This window comes from Diplotaxodon limnothrissa, linkage group LG23, assembly GCF_057381915.1.
Source record: "Diplotaxodon limnothrissa isolate DT_005_m linkage group LG23, D_limnothrissa_male_GT1.1, whole genome shotgun sequence".
Lineage (NCBI taxonomy): Eukaryota > Metazoa > Chordata > Actinopteri > Cichliformes > Cichlidae > Diplotaxodon > Diplotaxodon limnothrissa.
Window position 1 is genome coordinate 18686242 of NC_140617.1, and position 19354 is coordinate 18705595.

At 39.9% G+C, this 19354-nt stretch overlaps 2 protein-coding genes across 5 annotated transcripts in view; both read right to left on the reverse strand.

The window, feature by feature from the left end:
• Window positions 1–11600, reverse strand: part of LOC146607809 (sentrin-specific protease 7-like) — a 27514-nt gene extending 15914 nt beyond the window's left edge. For both annotated transcript variants that reach the window (XR_014905117.1, XM_085347749.1), the window contains exons 1-10: window positions 11353–11600; window positions 10266–10380; window positions 9588–9670; window positions 9343–9504; window positions 8384–8475; window positions 8162–8307; window positions 7546–7867; window positions 7225–7343; window positions 4689–4790; window positions 3178–3211 (exon numbers count right to left, since the gene is read on the reverse strand). Coding sequence is in view for 1 of the 2 variants with exons in the window: in XM_085347749.1 (XP_085203875.1) it covers window positions 3178–3211; window positions 4689–4790; window positions 7225–7343; window positions 7546–7867; window positions 8162–8307; window positions 8384–8475; window positions 9343–9504; window positions 9588–9670; window positions 10266–10379 (1174 nt within the window). In the remaining variant the exon portion in view is untranslated. The remainder of the gene's footprint in view (window positions 1–3177; window positions 3212–4688; window positions 4791–7224; window positions 7344–7545; window positions 7868–8161; window positions 8308–8383; window positions 8476–9342; window positions 9505–9587; window positions 9671–10265; window positions 10381–11352) is intronic.
• Window positions 11601–12238: 638 nt separating this feature from the next.
• LOC146607810 (uncharacterized) lies at window positions 12239–13938 on the reverse strand. 3 transcript variants are annotated; one of them, XM_085348578.1, is made up of 4 exons: window positions 13684–13938; window positions 13534–13590; window positions 13186–13258; window positions 12239–13106 (listed from the first exon to the last, which is right to left on the reverse strand). In XM_085348578.1, exon 4 carries the CDS (start codon window positions 13096–13098, stop codon window positions 12637–12639), a length of 462 nt encoding a protein of 153 aa, XP_085204704.1. In that variant the 5' UTR covers window positions 13099–13106; window positions 13186–13258; window positions 13534–13590; window positions 13684–13938; the 3' UTR covers window positions 12239–12636. The 3 variants fall into 3 exon arrangements, with proteins under 3 accessions (XP_085204704.1, XP_085204703.1, XP_085204702.1); XM_085348577.1 differs by lacking the exon at window positions 13534–13590; XM_085348576.1 differs by lacking the exons at window positions 13186–13258; window positions 13534–13590; window positions 13684–13938 and having other exon boundaries at window positions 12239–13167.
• Between the last annotated feature and the right edge of the window lie 5416 nt (window positions 13939–19354).

A 19354-nucleotide genomic window follows, 5' to 3' on the forward strand; every position in this document is an offset into this window, starting at 1 on the left:
TTTCCAGTCGGGCTACCAAAATCTATCTCTGCCCTGCCCGTCGGGCTATTGTAGAAAGGAAAAATATATGTCAATTAGGGCTGCCACAAACGATTATTTTGATAGTCGACTAGTCACCGATTATTTTTGCGATTAGTCGACTAATCAGATCATCATCCATTGGACGTACAGCGTACAGCTTATTGCACCAGCAGCATCTGGTCTTATATAACTATCATTAGCTTACAGCTTGAAGTGTTTGTGCTAACTAAAAATAAAGACAAGATGGTAGTTTATTAATTTTTAATGAAATTTGCAGATTGTTTCGGTGAAGTTTAATAAACTCCTTGCTTTCTAAAATATAACAGGACACCGGAGTATATTCTCCAGCGTCTCACACTTCTGATAATCAGCTGTCTGCTTGACAGTTTTAGCTGTGCAAAAACTATAACTTTAATCTCAGCCAAACCGATTTACTCAGGAACAAATAAAATACTAAAGAAAGCCAAACAATAACATTTTTAAGTTATCTAAGTGACTTATATATATGTTTAACCTGACTAGCGAAAGACGGCGGTGGGTTTGAAAACGATTTGCCGGGAGTCCAGTGTTCTCACGGCTCTAGTTAGCCTTGCCCCCGCCTAGCTAACGAGCTAGTGGGTAACAGACGTCTCCGAAAACGGAGTGCTTTTGAAAATATGTGGTGTCTTGATAAACTGAGCAGATATTTGAGGTTTACACAGCTACATTCTCGCCTGAAAATATGTTAAACGTTTATTTTGTGACCCAGAAAGAATAATAAGAGTAAAGTTAAAACTAACTAGCTGCCGCCATTGTTGACAACTGCGCTGGGCTGCGCTATGAATTCTGGGACACAGCTTCTTCTTCTTCGGGGTTTAACGGCAGCTGGCATCCTTGTACATGCAGTGCTGCCATCTTCTGTTTCAGTCAGTTATTACACTCTTAAATCCTACTACTCATTCCTGCGTCCTTTGTGATCTTACAAAGCTTCAAACGATGCGTCGACTATTAAATTAGTCGTCGACGATTTTAATAGTCGACATAATCGTGACTAGTCGACTAATCGTGGCAGCCCTAATGTCAATGCTTTTGCATTCTTTCAGAAATGTAGCTGGGTAATTATGTCATTGGCATCGGTGAGCCACTGTCAATATGTGACATATTGAAATCGTGTTTGAATTTGCGCTTGTTTTTTGCTTTCACTTTGCAATCGCGTGAACTGTGTATAGAGAGCGACAGTACTGATTGGTGAGTGATGATAATTTGTGCACCAATTCCTCTGACATCGTCTTATTAATCGTTAGCTTACTATGCAAACATGACAAGTGAAATCTCCCGCAGCAAGCTTAAACATGTGAGAGGTTGATCGCAGAGAATCGCTGACCATTATGTGTGTGTGTGTGTAAAAGCAGCAGGATATATATTTTAGTTCTGCTGAGCCAAATAAGACAGGTCAGGGTGAAGAAGTGACAGCCAAAGAAAAGCTTACCACAAAACGGAAAAGTTATGACAAATCAGACTATAAGGAAAAAGAAAGTGCAGCTTTATGGTTTCATGGACAAAAGAATCTCTGTGGCTGCGATATGACGAGCTAAATAACCAGGGCTGCACATAAGTGGTCCGCAGGTGCACATTCGCTGTCAAATAAAACAAAAACGCCACAAGATATGAAGTTGCAACGCGTGTTTGCATACATAAGATTTTCAGGAGGACAGACATTTGTTTAAAACTCTTAAAGATGTCAAAGAAGCTCCTTTAAGCAATTACTTTGGTGTTCCTCTACCTCCAAACAAATGTCAGGAGTCGAACCACAAAAGAAGCGCGTATTCTCGGAAAAGTGGTTGCAGGAGGTGAGCTGGCTTCAAACAAATGATGAACGCACAGAGATGTGGTGCAGAATGTGCCGTGAAAATCCCACTCTAGCGGACAAAAACAGTGCTTTTTATATAGACGCAAACGTACGTTGCAACTTCTTATCTGGTGCGCGTCTTTTATTTTGACAGCGAATGCGCACATGCGGACCACTTCTGTGCACCCGTGTAAATAACATAATGTTCTGCCGGGTGTGTTGTTGGTTTTCTCTCGATTTCTGAGTCGACAAGCGCCTTTGTTACTGGGACCAGTCATTTTAAGAAAGCCCCCCATTAGAAGCCATGAGAAATGCAAGAAATGCATTATTGCTCAGTCTGCAATATCTTTCCCAGAACAAACACCAATTGCAAATAACATACTAAAAATAAACCTGAAAAATCTGTTTAGAACAGCGTATTATGTTGCAAAGAGTGAACTACCACTGGCAAAATTTAGCAGTCTTTGCAAACTTCAAAAAGCAAATGGCCTCGATCTTGGTTCCACTTGTCTCTTACCCGTGACTTCAGCGGAAATTTCAAATTCAGGATCTGACACAGATGGATTCATGTCCTACACAGTTCTTACAAGTTCATAGAAATTTCTGTTCAATTAGAACCAAGTATTTGAGTTGATGATTGTAATTTTTATACAATGTTGTAATTTGTTTTTCAACAATTTTTTGATTGATGTTTTGTTTCCTTTACAATATTATACATTAAAGTATAATATTGTAAAGGAAACAAAACATCAATCAAAAAATTGCTTTTTTTTTTTTTTTTATTATTATTCGGGCTACTTACATTTATTTTGGGCTACCAAAAACTGAAGAGTCCCTGCCCGAAGGGCTACCAGGGATTTTGAAATTTTGAGAGCCCTGAGATATATTTATTTTTTTAATTACTTTTGTTTCAGCAACATTAAATTTAAAAACTGTACTTTTGAGTTAAAATATATATTTATAATTTTAATAAATGACAAATTAAAGGGGCATGAACATTTTTTTGTATCGAAAAAATATCGAACCATGACACCAAAGTATCGAACCGAACCGTGAATTTTGTGTATCGTTGCACCCCTAATATATATATACACACACATACACGTGTGTGTGTGTGTATGTGTATGTGTATGTATATATATATATATATATATATATATATATATATATATATATATATATATATATATATATAGTAAATGGTGAGTTTAAGTCTAAAAATTACACTTGGAAAACTATTAAAGAGTCTGACTGACTGCATGTGTCAGTGTTAATGTTTCTGTCTAATCAGTGGGTGGAGAACATGAACCAGAGGGTGGATAAGTTACCTTTCATGGGGATCATGATCCCGCTTTCAGTGATCTAAACAGAGAAAGAGATTAAACTGTTAGACAACAAAGAAATGCTGCTTATGACTTTAAAAGTTTATTTAACTTGAGCTGAACAGACGACATTCAGAAGCAGACCCTCCACTGACCCCCTGACCTCCTTTTTAACAGTGCTCTAACTGAACCTTTAATCACTCGTTACAGGTTGAAATGTTTACGACCTTGGGGGAAACAAACAAAGCCGCTTCGTAAACTCAGAGTTCGGCGATTTCTCATCTGAGCTCTGGCTCTTGTTTTACCTTTGCTTCAGCATTTGTATCCCACCCTCACACACTAAAGAAAATAAAAGATGCTGGAAAAGATGTAGGATTATTAAAAGTGCAGAGCAAGCAGCAGAAAGTTGGACTAGCATGTGGAAAAAAAAAGAACAAGGTTAAACTTTTTTTTTTAAACCCAAAAACACAGAAGCTGGACACAAACACTGGAACGTCCCACAGCCACTGCTTGGCAGCAAACGCACTGCAGATTGACCTCAGCAAACAGGTTAAACAAGGGAAAACCACGACTGCCTGTGGAGAAAGATCATGTGATCATATGACTGAGCGCTCCTGCTGGGCACGTGATGCTGACTCCAGTGTGACCAGTTTAAGGTACTAGGATTATTATTATTATTAGATTAAAAACGTGAATGTAGATCAGTGAGGTATCGATTTTAAAGAGTCAATAAATGTGTTTCATTATTGTAACATTATGTGCCTTCATTTAGACCCTTCTATATAAAAACGTCACATTTTCACAGCAGCAAAACATTACAGTATGTTAAAGGGTTCAGCACATCTGGAGCTGGGAGACAGGGTCACAGTAAAAATACCTAAAGTTTAGCTGTTAATGTAAACATATCAATTTAAAAAAAAAAAAAAAGGAATATTTTATTGTGTACATTCACAAAACAAAGGTGTTCTCTGAGATTTTAGTCATAATTTATGGGAAATCTAGATATTAAAAAAAATTGTATTTAAAAAAAAAAAACAGGTAAATTTGATGGAAAACACTTGGACACTCTTAGATAAAAGTTGCAAATTTATGACAAAAATGCAATAAACGACATTTTGAAATTTTTACAATGAAAAAAGTTGTAAATTTACAATCATGTGACTAAAGTCACATATTTTCCTTTAATTTTAATTAACATCTGAAATTTTCATTGTTCCACCAACAAAAACACCTGCAGTTCTTGCAGACAGTCAGAAAACAGAGCAGAGGGTCTAAGAGCAGAAATTTTTTTTATCTATCAGCATAAATAAACATGTGAGGGGAAAGAGGAGCTGTAAACATGCTGTTAGTGACACTCCTGTCTGTGGGCAGGAGAGACCCCACAACAGTGACTCAGTAAAGCTGCCACACCTCAGATCACAAATAACAGAGCACTGATGCTCCTGTGTCCCGTCACACTGAGCGTCTCCGTGTTTATGGTTTACAGGTTTATGTGAAGCTGTGACAAACTGTCTCACCATAATCGGCCCGTTAGCATCTGCAGCCGTGAGGCCGGCGTGAAGAGAGGCGAACTCCAGCTGCAGGAAGGACGGTGGCGTCACAGGAACTGGTTTGGGAGCCTGTTAGACAGCGCAGAGGGACAGAGTGAGCCCACAGGTACAATGTGTGTGAGTGGAAAAAAGCCACTAACACACAGAGCAGTAAAAATACAATAATGCAAACAATAAAAGCGCCGCAGACGCTCGGGCGAGCGACTGTTTGTGCAGCAGATGGTGTACTCTCAGCTGGGATCAGGTTCAGTCTGTAAACAACAACAAACACTCAGGTCCAATCTGGATCTGCTTAGAGGAGCATTTACAGGCCGGCAGAGCCACAAACAAATGAGGTGACTCACCGCGGCCTCAAACATGCGACCGAGAGCTCGCGGACGCCCCGCAGCTAAACTGGGTCATCTTAACAGGAGAGACCGCAGCAGCTGGCACTGATTACCACACAGGTATCTGATTCTCACTGAGATTATTAATCTGCAGCATCAGGAACAGTTTAAATCAGGGGAATTCACCATTCTACACTCCATCATCTGATTATTTACACATAAACTGTAATTAATTCTTCCTCCTGTGCTCAAACTCTTCCTCACACACGGAGTCATTATTGTGAAGTTTCCTGTTTTTCCTACAGATTATTAAATCTTTGCCAAATCAAACACTCGCATTATCACATGTGGTGCCTCCCTAAAGGCAGCGGTCGACAGAGGAAGATGATCTGGACCGGTAATGGATCTTTGGTCATTCATAGTCTCCTGGAAATGTTTTATTCATCGAATTCTTGTTGCAAATTAAATATAATCTGCTGACTGTGCAGAGTGCAGTGGGTAGCCCTCACTTTAGCAGCTCATCGACTAGGGTCTGGTTGGATTTAAGACCACAGAGGAGAAGACAAAAAAGCCAATGAAGACAACTGCAAAGAAAACAATGAATAAGATAATAGTGAAGAAGACGACAGACAAGACGAAGAAGATGATTACAGGACAAAGGAGAGAAAAAAGAAGGAGACTGAAAAAGAGATGTCTTAAGTAAGACAAAGACAAAGTCTTTGTCAAAGTCAAAGGAGACAAAGAAAAAGAGACCTAGATGAAGTCCAAGATGATGGAGTCCATCTAACCACGGAGGGACTGCAGATTCTGTTAGTTTAATTTTCACTGTGGATCTTCCTATTTTGGTTTTCATTCTTCATACATTACGCTTTCCAATGTTTCTATTTGCTCATGAGCCTAAAGGTGGCCATGTTACATTTTACTAAACCTGATGGTTTGATGCCAAGTGTAACTGTGACTGTTCTTGGCTGAGCCTTGCAGGACTTTCCAACACTCTGTAACTGACTAGTCTAATACAGTTTTAGTAACAAAAAAACAAATCACACTAATGATAAAACAATGAAAATGGTCACTTGCAGTAGCCTTCTGTCTCGTTGGGCTGTTTTTGGTTCCTTTGCCTGTTGACCCCTGCTGTTGTTCTCTTTCCTGTCCAAGCCCACTTTTCAGCATTCTACCAACACCATCATCACGTCACAACACTGTGCTGGGTTTCTGATGGACTGCATGCAAACACATCTGCACGGACTGCACGCTCCAAATCCTTTTAATACCTTTGAATTTCATGAGTTTAATAAACATCACCTCTAAGGACCCGTGCAGAGCCCAGACTCTGCTCTTTGGTTAAAGTGGATCCTGGTTTAATCATCTGCTGTTAAACTTAATAAACAGAACCACATTGTTTGGAAAGGCAGTCTGAAACGTCTGCTTGTTGTGGATGAAGTGATGGTTTTAAAATGCCGGATTTGTGGGTCACACGAGTGCACCACATTAAGCAGCGTCCTGTTTCTGAGCAGCTGCAGGTGGAAATGAAAGCCTGCTGTTCTTAAACGTGACTCTCATAAAGCAGCAGCAGCAGCCGCCACCGCCGCTTGTCCCGCCAGCGAGATCCCCCCTGTGCTTTTTTCGGATTATCTGAGGAACAACCCGGCTGACTTCTGGGTGAGGTTATCATGAACCCTTCGGCCTTTATTTCTCACTTACAGACGTTTAATTATCGCAGATGTCACGAGTCAGAGGTAATCACCTTGTTCCTCAGTGCCCTGCATTCTTACAAGACAACACTTATGTCATATTTTAACAGCCTTTACCAGCATTTGTACACCTTAAAACAACAATGTGCTCTGAGCTTTATAGATAGAACATTTTATTCTGTCCTGAAAGTCCACGCCTTAAACATGCTCTAAACCTGGGCTAAACGACAAGAAAACAAAATAAAGAAAATCAAACCAAGAATGGACAAAAAAAAGACTGAATCATCCTTGAGCTATAAAATAAATGCAGAGGACCAAAAACAGAGCCCTGAGGAACACCATGAATAACTATTAAAGATGCCCACGTGATTTTGAAGCCGCTGTTGTCGAACATGTTATAAAACAAAGTTACTTTATTAGTTCTGCAAGAAAGCATCAAACCTCAGTTTCCAAAGAAGAAACTCTGTTTCTGTTCTATTTACCTACCTGCACCTTCTCAAAGTTTCCCTGACGAGATTCATCGACCTGGTTGCTGCTATGTGACGTCCTCTTTGCTTCATCTCCGTTTCCCTCACAGTCCTCCTCCTCCTCACTGGACAGCACGACTAAAGGAAGAAACAAACAAGCGACATCAGAACCTTCAAATCATGTCACCATTGTCACTTTTCCCCCATAAGCATCAAGCTGTGGGGCTGAAAAATAAACATGATTTTCCAATTAATGCCAATTTACATCCTAGAATTTCGCTCACTAAACATGGAGCATATACTTAGACTCCATCACATAATTGGTGGAAATCAAACTCACTCGGCTCAGTTGGTTGGCTCAGCTTCGGTTTGGGTGTCCTCAGTCGACGGTGGAGGACAGCTGACCTGTTGTTCTTAGTCTTCTCTTTGAACTGCCTCCACCTCTCTCTCTCCTTCTCCCTGTCGTTGACCTTCAGGTTGCTGGTGAAGGCAAGTCGCACCCTCCTTACTGGCGTCGTCGACGACGATAAGACCATGGAGATGGTCTTATCGTGACCCTCAGGCCTTTGTGGGCCTGAGGGTGAAGTTTGATTCAATCTGGAGATAGAAGAGTTCTTTGTCTGTTGTTTCAAAGGAGATTTGGGAGGAGTTCCTGTGTCGCTCTGAAACAATCAGACCGAAGGTGAAGATCCAGTTTGTAACAGGAAATTTAAAGTTTACAAAACATTCACAATAAAACCTTTTTTATTCTCTGCAACTTTTTCCTGCATCTCAGGTGTACCTGTTTAATCCTAAACAATTTTATTGTGAAAATACTGCCTACTCTGCAAACCTTATTTTTCTGAAAAACCTTTGATGATTTTATTGCGAAAATATTGCAACTCCCCTCACTTAAGTTTCATGACTTTACTTTTTGTGACTTTCACTGTGAAAGTGCAGCAACCTTTGACCTTTACCTTCTCAGAAGTGTCTCCATTAGACTCAACTCTCCTCCACCTTTTGTCTCCCAGTGTAGAAGAACTCAAACTCCCAAGATGCTCGTCACCTCTGAACTCAGCCAGAGAGTCCACAGAGTCCACTGAGATCCTTTTATTGACCAAAGCTGCAGAAGAAATGACGATCAATCACGTTGATCAATAAATCTCAGACAGTCCTCTCTCTACCTGTGAAAAGCTAACCTGACAGCTCTTTCTTCTTCTGAGGTGGAGACAGGTGCTCTAAAGCCACCTCAGGCTGCAGCAGCCGGTCAGACGCTCTCTTAGGACGCCATCTGGTGGAGAAAACAGAGACACTCAGTGAGATTATTTAAATTATCTCGCAGCCTGCGTCACTAATGAAAGACTTAAAAGTATATCAGAAACTTCTTTTTTACAATTATAGTTAATAACAAAATAATTCCAATGAAATATCATTGAATTAAAGTATAAAAAAATCTAAAGCCTGTCAATACGTGTAAAGAAATATTGAAACATTTAATAGTAAGTAGCATGAAACAAATCTACAAAAATTTTAGAGAAAATAAAAAGTAACTTTCCAACTAATAATAAGGACATGATTAATAATATTCTAATAATATTTATTGTAATATTATAACTAATAAAAAAATAACTACAAATCTTTAGAAATGCTCCCTAAACACATTAGGTTGTAAATAAATAAATAAGAAATATTTAAGTAGAAACCTAAAAATATTATTAAAATATTGCACCAAAGGACATATTAAAATATAAACTCTGTAAAACCGCTGCATTAAATGTCATTAAAACAACAAAACAGTGGGTGAAACTAAATTTATGAAAGATATTTGAAATGTGACAAAATACTACCAATTTAAAAAAAAAATTAAGTAGAAAATAAATCATGCTTATAAATTTAAATACCGGAAGATTTTTTTAAAAACTGTAAACTCTCAATTCAAATGAATGACATGTACAAACAAATAAGTCAACATTAGTAAATCTAAACATTAAGGTTATGATTAGAGATGCAGAGGAGCCTAAAACTTGTATTAAAACCCCCCAAAAAACAAACAATAAAATTAGTTTTAAAAAGATTTTGGTATGAAGTCTATGATTTTAAGCGGATGTTGGTGCAGCTTCAGCTCGTTAAATTATTGAGTGCAAAAAGAAAAACTCACCTGTTTGACAAACAGCTTGAGGTCACTTCTCTCTGTCCTGCTTGTGATTGGCAGCTCCAGCTGCCTGCTGCTCTTTGACTGGCGTCTGAAGCTCCGCCCCCGATGGGGCTCTTGAGTACCTGCTGTGTCTTGAAGTTTCCTAAGAGCTGCTTACACGGTGTCCTGCAAGGAAATGACCTGGTTACTTTTAACATTTCATGGAAAGTGTAATAAACTATTTAGACTGCAGAGGGTGCTGCACTCACCTCTGTCTGGCTGACAAAGCGCCCACAGGATTCCCAGAATGCATCCTGTCAGTTCCACCTCTGCCAGACTGATTCCCATAAAACTGCACACAAAACTCAATCAGATTAACTCAAACATACCACCTTTAAAAAGGTCCAACACTTTATAGATACCACCTTAAATGAGCCTTTCCTTAAATAACTGAATGGGTCGGACACTTTAAAACAACAACTTATATCACCTTAAGTAAAATCAATCTTACTCAAAACAGCCTTAACATAAATCATCACCACACATCAAGAATATGGGCTAGTACCACCTTAAAAAAGGAGTGGTGTCTCATGAGTTGCCTCCTGTTCAGCGGGGAAGGTGACTGAGTGGAAGGAGTGGAAGTATCCTGATATGCACTCTGCACACTCTATATAAGGGCAACTCCTTCCAATCAGTCACCTTAAAAGCAGAATTTTCAATTATTCTACCTTAAGAACCCTTAATAGTACTCAAAACTGTAGATTAGCTTTTCATATGACTAATCAACTAAACATGAGAAAGTTTACAGACACCATCTTTAAATATTCCAAACAATTAACCTGTCAGATCATTAATACCACCTTAAACGGTTAATCAGAGGATTAAAGGAATGTAATATCACTTCACGGGGACAAACGGATGACACGAGGAAGATTTAGGAATACCACCTTTAGTCGAGGGGTGGAGGTCTGGAGGCGGGACAGAGGTGACTGCATGTCTAGGGGACTGGAGTCAGAGCCATGAGGATGTTTCTTCTTGGGAATCTTGAAGGAAGATGCCATCCTGCAATGACACGAATACCTCAGACCATACAAAAAAAAAAAAAAAAAAAAAAAAAAAAATCAGGCAAAAGTACAGGAGCCGCCTCATAGAGCTGCTGTATCCAGAGAATTGGATGTACAGGGGACGCTATGCCAAATTCCATTAAAAAACTGAACAAGTTATGCAGAATTTCATCAAACTCAGTGTATAAAAAAAATAAATAAATAACAGTAGATTTAAAGCAATTTTGTCACATGACTGTCCTGCAGCTTTAAAAAAAAATAAAAAAAATATTAACTTAAAGAATCCTACAGTAATTAAAAACTAACTTTTACTATAAATATGGGTAAGGACTGCTACACCATGCACAAAGGATTTCAGGAAATTTGTAGCGTAGTTATTATGTGTATTAATCTGTAGTCTGAGCCCTCAAATAAATCAGACAAAACTAATCTGTTCAGAATAATATAGCTGCTTAAAAAAAAAAAAAAAAAAAAGGTCTTACATGCATTTCTGAATGGCCACATATTGGGCTTCTGGGGCTGGGAACTCTAACCACCAACGTTCAGATCAAATCAAAAAACATCCCGGAAATTATGCCTGCCAGTGAATTTTAAACATATGCGAGTAAACACGATATAAAACTACTGTAAAATCGATGCTGGGCAGACCAAAGTCCATTTGAAAATTTCGGGGTTTTAACCTCACCATCGTTCCCTGCCACAAAACACAACTCTGTGTTTTCACAAACACTGGGACATTTGATGTTTTAAATGACCGTTATATATATTATCACCAGAATTTGTGGCAGTTCTCCCTCAGATCTTCCTTTAACTATAGAAATAAATATATTTGCCCCGTCTATCACAGCTGGTGGGTTATTTTTGCGCTGAATTTTCAAAAACAAGTTAATGATTTGTAAGGTGTTCACTGCAGAAAGCTACCACAACTGTGGACCCGTTAAATAATTAAAAACTGAATAAATTTACCAACCCGAAGTCCGCCGGGGGAGCCAGCTAAGCGGCTAAGTAGCCGGGGCTAGCCGGTGAGCTAAGCTAGCTGCTGGCGGACTCTACGCCGTTAAATGTCGCTGAATTATCCGGACGCCTCATGGGGCGGCAGGCGGAGAAGCTGGAGGAGTCCCACCGTCCGGTTAAGCTTAACCAACTAATTCAAAAACATCTTTCTCTTTGGGCTGGACACTCAGCAGGATAACTGCTAAATAACAACCACAGCGTAGCGACGTCACTCTGCGTGATTACGCCACGTGGTTTCCTGTTCCCTCAATAAAAAACAACTATGCAAACAGCAAATAAATTGATATTTATTTTATATTTTATAATTATTTTTACTTCATTCTGTTATATATCGTCCTTTAATATTAATGTTTGTAAATATTTGCATTATGTTTTTACTATTTTAACTGCTATAACATTAAAAACGTAATAAATAGTTCCTCTTTTAACAGTTGCATTTTGATGTTGTACATTTTTGAAGAACTCTTACTTTTTCTCAACAAGAAATTAATTACACTAAACACAAATCAATCAAGAGAGGTCAAAGTGATCGAACATGTTTTCTTCTTTCATTGGCTGAGACATTGCTCTAAATGGTGAGGTGATTCACATGGTTCCTGAAGTCCTGCTCAGGTGGCCTCTTTAGCTTGGTCATCTTAAAAAAGCCTTCAGAGTAACAGATCAGATTAAAAGTGTCTCCATCTTCACAGCTGATCATCTTTTAAGCCTTCAATTCCATGCAAGAAGGTGAAAGTATCTAATACAACCTTAACAGCCAATCAGGCTACAAAAGTCACTTTCATTAAAGTCAACTGATGAGTAATACCACCTTTTATGAGGCTGACAGACAGAGGAAACTTGTTTAAATAAAGTTTTATTTTGAAACATAAAGATGCATTTCACTGAATTTCTTCCACGCGTGAGGGATTGATCACTGTGATTGATCAATGGTTCGCATGACTGGGTGATTCACAGGCTGGTGGTTCTTTGGTTTGACCTTTAACCCCAGCACAGCTGGATGTTTAGAGCGTGTGTGTGTACGCAGGTGAACAGGTGTGTTTCAGTCCTCGGGAGGAGCACTAAGACCAGATCGAACTGGATCATTCTAGAAGTTGTTTGTGTCAGATCAGCAGAGTGCAACTAACACTCTCACCTCCTGTCCAGGGTCTGCTCACATGTTCCTCGACATTCTAAAGCTAAGGCCACACTTCCTCTTCCTGTCACACGATAAGTCTGTCAGTTTTTAGCTCTGTGATGTGGTTCAGCTTGTCTGATCGACGGTGGTGGCAACGTCATCCGAGTGTCCCTCTGCTTCACGATTCCCACAATCCTCTGGGCTTCCTGTGGCGCTGGCTCTGGGCACCGTAACCTCCTTATAGTAGCCCTCCCTGTGTAGCTGGCGGCGGACCGTTCTGGCTGACACGCTGTGGCTCCGCCCAGCGTTCACGCTCTCCGTCACCTGAGCCAGCGTGGCGCTGCGGTTCTTCTTCACAAACTGCACCAGTGCCCGTGCGTCGTGCTCGCCTAATGAGCGCTGCCGCCCGCAGTTCCCCACACGGCTCACCGATGATTTCCCCTGCGTCTTGTACGCCGCTGTCACTTTTGTCACTGTTCCTATGGAGACGCCGGTAAGCTGGGCGGCCTTGGTGACTGAAACTCCCGCCATCCGAGCCCCAACAATGACGCCGCGCTCAAAGTCGCTCAGATCCCGACCTCGGACCATTAGGGCACCTACAAAAGGAATCACATCAGACCCGGTCATGGGGAACACCTGAGAGAACACATGCACCATCACCCTGTTCAGACCCACCTCTGAGAATCTGCTCCAGGTCTTCTTCTGGCTGTGTGGCCGTAGATTTTAAGGCGGAAGTGATAGAGCAGCTCTGAGGAGAAACAGAATATGATTCAAACCCAGCAAACGTTATGTAAAACAAAACACTAAAAAGGATTACTAATACCACATTAAAATGCCTAAGGATCATCAGCAACAACCCTTCATAACCCTACACTGACAGTTCAGTAATACCACTTTAAACCACCAAAATCCTAAGGGACAGAAGCTGGAAATAAGTTAAAAACCACCGTAAATCAGTCACAGGTGCTACAACTTTTACAAAAATGAAAAGCTGAGTAATTCCACCTTCAAGAGGTACTTAACTGGATAAAGTTAAAGTGAAGCCGACAGAGGGACACTTCACTGAAGAGGTGGAGGCGGCTTCAGGTGAGGAGTAGAGAAAGGGGGAGGAGAAAGAGGGGCGTGAGGGGGGAGTTGTGAGGAAGAGGAGTAACTCCACACTAACGAGCTTACCTGGAGGCCAGCCTGCCGCCCTCTGACCTCTCTGCTCGGACTGCAGTCCTCTGTGTCCCGTTCTGTAACACACTGGAGGTTATTCAGACCTTTAACTCATCTCTGGCCCGCTCATCTCGCTCCTCCTCTCGGCTCCAGCTCCTTCTTTAGCTCCGTGTTCCAAACACAGCTTCCACTCGGAGACGGTGTTAGCGCCGTCCCACTCCGCCTTCGGCAGAACCGCTTCTCCTGCCCCAAAATGGCGGCCGAACTTTTGTCTTCTTCCTACTGGGCTTGTTCTGGTTGACCCACTGCACATGCGCATTCGTGTTTTCCAAACTGGGCCCGCCCACCACTTCCCGCTCTTTTATTTTTTAATGTTTTAAACTTTATTAATATCAAACATATAAAAAAATTACGATTCCCCTTTATAAATTATTTATTAAATATATAACTAATATACAAATGTTAGTAAATATATAATGTCACACTGTTTAAGTACACTTTTTTCATATTGCTTGGTCTTGTAATTTTCCCATAAAAACAGTTCATGCTTTGTGCATGTGTAATTAATTGTATATACAGGATACAGAGACAGTAAAAAACAAATATACACTCAGTAATAGCCAAAGGTAAATACAACATTCATGTAATCTATCATGAATTTTTTCCACTGAGTTATTTTTCCAGATAAATAATCCTGAAGCATGAAGATGAAGACTTATATGTGCATCAGGATAACATATACCTGATACACATAAAAAGCAACTAAACCCTGCTCTAAATTCAATCTACATCACAGTTTCAGCTCATATAAAATCTGTGTAATAACATTAAACAGTCCTATCCCGGACTGTCCGCTGAAGTCCATCGAGCAGGTTGGGGAGGAGAGGATGTTATCTAAGCTAACATCCATCATGGACAACACCTCCTACCCCCTGCATGAGACTGTACGAGCACTGAGCAGCTCGTTCAGCTGTAGACTTTTACACTCACAGTGTAAGAAGGAGCGCTACCGCAGGTCATTCTTACCAGCAGTTGTCAGACTCTATAACACAGTTTAACATCCTTTTGGTTATCTTACTAATCAGCTTGTTTGTTCACTGCACATTTTATACATATCTCTGTAAAATTTTTCTATACATATTTCTGTACATTGTTACCTGTATATACGAACTTCAGTTGCTTATGTATATAGGACCACGTTGTGTCTTCCTTTCATATTTTATATTCCCCTTGCTATAAGAGCCGTGTGACCCCCAAATTTCCCATCCGTGGGATAATAAGGAAGACCAGGAAACACTTGACCCCTGTTTCAATCCAGGGGGTCAGTGTTGACATTGTGGAGGACTATAAATACCTTGGAGTACACATTGACAATAAACTGGACTGGGCTAAAAACACCACAGCACTTTACAGGAAGGGCCAGAGTCGTCTCTATTTTTTGAGGCGACTGAGGTCCTTCAACATCTGCCAGAAAATGCTGAGGATTTTCTATGAGTCTGTGGTGGCCAGTGCGATCCTCTATGCTGTTGCATGCTGGGGGAGCAGGCTGAGGGTCGCAGATGCCAACAGACTTAATAAACTGATCCGTAAGGCCAGCAATGTTGTGGGGATGGAGCTGGACTCCCTCAAGGTGGTGTCGGAGAGGCGGATGCTGTCCAAGATAAAGACAATGTTGGATAACACCTCCCACCCACTCCATGACATGTTGGTCAGTCACAGGAGCTCGTTCAGTGAGAGACTGAGATTACCGAAAAGCACCACTGAACGACACAGGAAATCATTCCTGCCTGTGGCCATCTCCCTGTACAACGCATCCACTTAACACACTGTTTGCTGCTACAACTACACATGTTTCTTTTCCAAATATTTATTTATAAGTGACTTATGTATGTATGTATGTATATATATGTATATATTGTACTATTCTTAGTTAGCGTATTGTCTGTCTTGTCTTAATGTTGGTTTAAAATGGAGCACTGTAACAAAAAATAATTTCCCCCAGGGATCAATAAAGTATTCTGATTCTGATTCTGATTCTGATAAAGGTTTTTTTCTATTCTATTCTCCATTTCTCCAGAAAAGACTGACTGTGTGAAACAAATGCGGCAGCTCAGAGCAGACACACAGCAGCATCATATTAAACAGTCATTCAGCATCATTTAAAGCATAAAAACACAAAAAATACACTGGTGTAAGCCCTTTCCCTTTTATCGTGGCAAAAACTTCTAAATAAAGACAGAGAGAGAAAAGTTGTATGTCCACCAGGGGGATCCACAGCTTCACTCTCAGGTCACCATCACTGATCCACCACCATGAACATCATCACAAACATATCTGACTGTGTCCTTCCTTGCTCCTTCTGCTGGTGGTCGTTGGCTGTGTCCCAATTAAGAGACCACACGCTTGAAGTACGCGCACTACGCATATTACGTACGGTGCGTACTATAAGTACGAGAAGTGCGGAAGTGAGAGGCTTGTGAAATGGGACGGTCTAAACTTCGTCGCGCTGTTCAGGTTGCCTAGCAACCATGATACTAACCGGGAGAAACGTGTCATACAGCATTGTTTGACAGAAATGAAGGAGAAAAAAGTGTTTTTTTGGTCATTCAGTTTTGTCATGACATCACTTTGATTAGTTGAGTATCTGAGGCTGAGACCACGGGACTGTAAAACATGATTGTTGGGCTTCATTTCTGTACTGAACAGTCATTTAAGATTAGTTAGTAAATACCAATTAGCTAATGTTGTTCAAGAGACTAAAATCATCTCACTGTGGTAATGTAAATATAATATGGCCAATATTATACGTATTGTCAGATTATTATGATATATATATGTATATATATATATATATATATATATTTTTTTTTTTTACAGGATATATTACAGCAGTGAGCTTGAACTGTATACAGTAACCATTGTCCTTAATGTAAATATATAAGAAAAATTGTGTATGTTTCTGTTCTGTTTGTTTGTATATGTGTCTTTTTGGCTGCTGTTACAACCAAATTTCCCCTTGTGGGACAATTAAAGGATTATTCTATTCTATTCTAACTCTGTGTCAAAGATTCAAGTTGCAGTTATTTATATTTCCTGTCACCTTAAATCTTCACTCAAAGACAAGTATCTTTGACAGTGTATATAGAGATGTATTGTATATAAGAGACAAATATTGTTCTTTTAATATGTTGGCATTATTACATTTGGCTCAATGCTTCCATGCATGTGTAAAAAAAGCAAATGTGCGAGCTGTGATAACTGCTTCTGATAGAATGAAGAGTAGACTGATATACTGAATATTCCTTTATTGGGTGAGAAAATCAGACCATGTCATAACTGCTTTAAGTCATACAGAATAGATATCAGAGCCTTAAACAGGCTGGCTTCTGCTAAATGGGTCAAACTGGGCAGAAAGTATACAAACACATAACATCCTTATAGAATATGATGTAACACTATAGATCAACTTACCTCAGAATATATGAAGCATATAAACAATTACAGCAATATGATGCAACAAACACAGCAGTGCTACTAATCCAAAATACTCAAAGCTTCATAGAACTGAAACAAACATTTATTTTTAGCTCCATTCTGCTGCTGATACATACTTTAGGTTTCTGAATGTTAAACTTGTTGCTGCCTTTCATAGTGTGTAACCTGAATGCCCTGAGTACTTTCTCCCACACTGAAAACACTGGAATGATAAAATTATTTGAACATTAACTAATAAGACTGATTCAGCACAGACAATTAATTATGTTAAACTTTCCTAGGAGTCCTTCACAAACAGGGAACAGTCTGTCTATTCTCTCCATCTGTCAGCTGCTGCTGGCTCTTCCTCCTCCTCTTCCTCACACACTGCTGAGTTTGTCCTGGTGGATCATCAGGGGTGCAAAGCCTCACAGATGATGTGCAGCAGTGGGTCCCTCAGTCTGTCCTCACTCTGGACACTTGCAGTTGTCACACATGGAAATCAAATGTGTGATAAGCTACAGGATTCAAACACAAGTGTAACTTATAAATATATGTTCATACTTTTATTACACAATCAGAGAGAAAGAAACAGAGAGAGAGTGCAGGACAGACAGACAGGTGGCAGTCTCAGGTGTACACACTGCTACACTCAGAAAAATAAAGGTGCCAACTGGAACCAAAAGTGGTTCTTTAGACTGATGCCATAGAAGAACCTTTTTTGGTGCCACAAAGAACCTTTCAAACAATGGTTCTTTGAAGAACCATTTCTTTCAGTGGTTCATTGAAGAACCTTTAAAGGTGCCCCAAAGAACCATCAAGAAATGGTTCTTTGGGGAACCTTTAATGGTTTTTCAAAGAACCTTTTTAAAAATGGTTCTTTAAAGAACCATTTTTAAAGAACCTTTTTTGAGTGGTTCTTTAAAAAACCATTTTAAATCTTTCAAAATAAAATGCATCATAAATTGAATTTGAGTAGGGTAAAAATAAATACGAGCACAGCATAGACATATATTAATGGTTTATTGTCATTTTGTAGTTACCAAAAGACAAAAAGGCATTTTAACCCTCAGCACAACATCACTACTAATACATGTCACATATTAGTGTTTTAAACACTAATATGTGTGTGTATGTGATAAAACACATTAGAAATAGCAATAGCTTCATAACAGACCAATAAATCAACACATCTTCATCAGCAGATGTTTGCATGTTCAGTAAAAATATTTCAACAACAAGTTTATGATTAAAATGATCAATGAACTTTAGCATTACGCTATGTAATGTACGTTTCATGTTGTACTCATGGTCCTTTGTTAGTCCAGTTTAGGATAATGTCTCTGACGTATGTTTCATATCAAATACAGGGAGTGCAGAATTATTAGGCAAATGAGTATTTTGTCCACATCATCCTCTGCATGCATGTTGTCTTACTCCAAGCTGTATAGGCTCGAAAGCCTACTACCAATTAAGCATATTAGGTGATGTGCATCTCTGTAATGAGAAGGGGTGTGGTCTAATGACATCAACACCCTATATCAGGTGTGCATAATTATTAGGCAACGTCCTTTCCTTTGGCAAAATGGGTCAAAAGAAGGACTTGACAGGCTCAGAAAAGTCAAAAATAGTGAGATATCTTGCAGAGGGATGCAGCAGTCTCAAAATTGCAAAGCTTCTGAAGCGTGATCATCGAACAATCAAGTGTTTCATTCAAAATAGTCAACAGGGTCGCAAGAAGCGTGTGGAAAAACCAAGGCGCAAAATAACTGCCCATGAACTGAGAAAAGTCAAGCGTGCAGCTGCCAAGATGCCACTTGCCACCAGTTTGGCCATATTTCAGAGCTGCAACATCACTGGAGTGCCCAAAAGCACAAGGTGTGCAATACTCAGAGACATGGCCAAGGGAAGAAAGGCTGAAAGACGACCACCACTGAACAAGACACACAAGCTGAAACGTCAAGACTGGGCCAAGAAATATCTCAAGACTGATTTTTCTAAGGTTTTATGGACTGATGAAATGAGAGTGAGTCTTGATGGGCCAGATGGATGGGCCCGTGGCTGGATCGGTAAAGGGCAGAGAGCTCCAGTCCGACTCAGACGCCAGCAAGGTGGAGGTGGGGTACTGGTTTGGGCTGGTATCATCAAAGATAAGCTTGTGGGGCCTTTTCGGGTTGAGGATGGAGTCAAGCTCAACTCCCAGTCCTACTGC